The 3399-nt window shown below is 53.3% G+C and overlaps 1 protein-coding gene across 1 annotated transcript in view; it reads left to right on the top strand.

Annotated features, from left to right (window-relative positions):
* LOC102732430 (tubulin beta-4A chain) overlaps nt 1-721 on the top strand; it is a 4222-nt gene extending 3501 nt beyond the window's left edge. The window contains exon 4 of the mRNA XM_081805302.1: nt 2-721. Within this exon, the coding sequence (XP_081661428.1) occupies nt 2-237 (236 nt within the window). The 3' untranslated portion in view covers nt 238-721. The remainder of the gene's footprint in view (nt 1) is intronic.
* Nucleotides 722-3399: the final 2678 nt, after the last annotated feature.

The raw sequence follows: 3399 nt of genomic DNA, 5'->3' as shown, positions 1-3399 counted from the left end.
TTCATCGGCAACAGCACGGCCATCCAGGAGCTGTTCAAGCGCATCTCGGAGCAGTTCACCGCCATGTTCCGGCGCAAGGCCTTCCTCCACTGGTACACGGGCGAGGGCATGGACGAGATGGAGTTCACCGAGGCCGAGAGCAACATGAACGACCTGGTGTCCGAGTACCAGCAGTACCAGGACGCCACGGCCGAGGAGGGCGAGTTCGAGGAGGAGGCCGAGGAGGAGGTGGCCTAGGGCGGCCCGCCAGGCCAACGCCGCCCCCACGAACCTCGCTGCTTCGGCTCGAGGAGGGGGGGGGGGCAGCTCACCTCTGACCCGTGAGCCTCGCTTCACCTTGAGCTCCAGGAGCCTTCCCTCACCCCGACCTCTCCTTCACCTCTGACCTCCCCCACGAACCCCACTGTGCCCCCAGACCTAGGAGTCCTAGTTTACTGTGGACCCCTCCTGCTGAGCTTCCCCTCGCCTCTGACCTGGCCTCACCTTTGACACCAAGAGCCCTTCTTCCCCTCTTCTCTCTGCCTTATCTCTGGCTCCCCTGGGCGCCCCTCCCCTTTCTTCCCCCCAACTCCCGCCCCTCAGCTCTTGCCAACCTCCTTTAGGTGGGGGAGGGCTCCCTCTGCTGCAGCCTGGGAGCATGTGAGCCAAGGGCGCTGTGCCCTCAAGCCTCCCCGCCCCCCTCTCCTCTGCTTCACCTGCAATAAACTCGTCCTGCCCTGTTTCTGCCCAGTGCATTTTTCATCTCCCTGCGGGAGGGTCAGCAAGTGAGCCTTCTGGGATGGGATGGAAGTGGGTGGGGAAGGGGCATCTGATCTGGGGCTGGTGGGGAGCGGGGCAGAGATTTCAGCGTCCCACAGAGCAGGCTACACAGCTAGCTAACCATGTGAAGTAAGCCACTTGCTCTCTCTGAGCCTCCATTTGTTTAGAAGGGGCGGGCTGAAGGAGGGCATCACTTCCCCTCCATAGTCTGCTGGGGCATCCTCACAGCATGGTGGCTGGTCCCCCACGAGCAACCATCCCAGGAGAGCAAGGCAGAATACACAGCATTTTTCTGACCTAGCTTCAGAAGTCACACACTGCCCTCTGGACTCCTAGTCGACAGGGTCACAAAGGTCTACCCAGGTTCAAGGGGATGGGATGTAGACTCCACCTCTTGAGGGTAGAGAGGCTAGATACCAGAAGGGCATATGGGATGGGAGATACGGCTGTGACCATCTCTGGAAATTGCAGTTTGCCACAAAGAGTCTTTTGCCCAAAATCCCATGGTTATTAAGTGGTGAGCTGGGGCTCAAGCTCTGACACATTTAAGTCTAGAACTCTGATTCCCCTTAATCAGCCAATGCTCAGAGCAAGGACGGTGGCAGGCATGTTAAGCAGAAAAGGATTTAATACAAGGATTTAGGGGCTTATCGCATTGTTGGAGGGACTGAGAGAGTGGGCTGTAGGCCAGTATTTTTTAAACTTTAGTGTGCAAAAGAATCACCAAGAAGGGGCACCTGGCTGGCTCAGTGGGTAGAACACATGACTCTTGGCCTCAGGGTCATCAGTTCGAGCCCTGGGTTGGGTATAGAGCTTACGTTTTTAAAAAAATAATAAAAAGCAAAAAAAAAAAAAAGAATCACCAGGAAAACTTGGCCAGAGCACAGCTTCCACCAGAGTTCCTGGTTTAGTAGGTTTGCAGGAGTGGGGCCCAAGACCGCCTTTTTTTTTTTTTAAGATTTTATTTTTAAGTAATCTCTACACCCAACGCAGGGCTCACACCCACACCCCGAGATCAAGAGTTGCATGCTCCACCAACTGAGCCAGCCAGGCGCCCCCAGACTTTGCATTTTTAATAAGCTCCCAGGTGATGGTGATGCTGCTGCCCATGAGACCGCATTTTGAATAGCCCTGGAATAGGCTGGAATAGGCTGGAACATCACAGAGTTCAGCCACCAGGGAACTGCTTCCTCTGCTCAGTGAGAAAGGTGGAGAATCAAGAGGCTGCCACCAGAATTACTGAATCCAAGCACACCTCCCAACACCCACAAAGCTGGAAATAGGTACACAGAGAGAGAGAGTTCTGCCTCACTCTGCCTTCCAAATCTTATGAGCATTTCTAGTTGGTAGAACCTCATCTGCATCCAGAACCAAAGCTGGAAAGAAGTCTAGGAATTGTTTTGTTTTGTTTTTTAAATTTTCTCACTTCTGCGATGCTAAAGGCAGGCAAACCAGGAGGAGAGATGCTGAGAGCCAGTCAGCTCTTCCCACCACACTCTAAGCTCGGCCCACCAGAACCAGACTGGCCTTCCAGCCCCCTGGCTGGGTCCCACCGCAGCCAGGAGGAAGAAGTGTAGGGATGACAGCCTGGGTACCCAGCCCCCTCAACCCACAGCTCAGCGGGCACAGCACAGTGCTGGGTGGTGGAGCAGAAAGATAATGGATGAGGCAGTGAACTTGGCTCTCTTTATCATCTCAAACCTAACATGGCCACAAAAGAACTCCCTCTTCTACTCCCAAAACCTCCCCTTCTGCAATAAATGGCGCCATCCAGTTGCTCAAACCCCAAAGCTAGCAGTCAGCCTTGATTCCTTCTTTCATATGTATGCCCAGCACACACTTCCTCTCTTTTGCTGATCTGGTTGTCTCTGTCTCCAAAATGTATCCCAAATTTGACCCCTTCTCCCCACTTGTCTATACCCTGGACTAAGCCACCATTATTCCACATTCAGAAACCTCCCGCAATGGCTTCCCTAGACTCCCTGCTGCCACTCCAGCCGTCCTGAAGTGAGTCCTCCTTCTACTGTAGCCAGAGAGGAGCCTTTATATGCAAATAAGAGCCTGTCCCTCCCCGGCTCACACCTTCCCACGACTCCCCTCACACTCAGACTGAAACCCAGACTCTCACCTTGGTCTCTACCCACTGCTGACTACATCCCTATCACCCTCCCCCACGCTCATTAAGCTGAAACGGCAGCGACCTTTTTGTGCTCAATCCAATCACGCTTGAGTCAACCTCAGGGCCTTTGTGCATGCTGTTCTTCTACTTTTTCCAGAGGTGCTCACGACTGGCCACTTCTGGTCTACAGGCTTCCATTCAAATGTCACCTCCTCGGAACAGCCTGCCCTTGGCAAACGGAAATTAGCACCCAGCCCCTCTCCATCTGCTATCTTGTTTCATTTCACTGGTAGCACCTATTGCTAACTCACAAATTATCTTGTCTGTTTATACACTTGTTTCTTTTGTCTGTCCTCTTGCCTCCCCACTGGCATGTAAGCTTCAGGAGGACAGAAATCTTGTCTACCTTGGTCGCCATGTGCCTAGAACAGCCTGATGCAACACAGGCCCTCGGTAATTCTTTGTTGCACGAATGAGCAAGTGCACTGTAGATGTCTTGATTTCTTCATTCTACAGTGAGA

This window comes from Leptonychotes weddellii, chromosome 1 (assembly GCF_054177405.1).
Source record: "Leptonychotes weddellii isolate Sample4059 chromosome 1, ASM5417740v2, whole genome shotgun sequence".
Lineage (NCBI taxonomy): Eukaryota > Metazoa > Chordata > Mammalia > Carnivora > Phocidae > Leptonychotes > Leptonychotes weddellii.
Note: the sequence above shows the minus strand (reverse complement) of the source record. Positions and strands in the feature narration are given on the sequence as shown.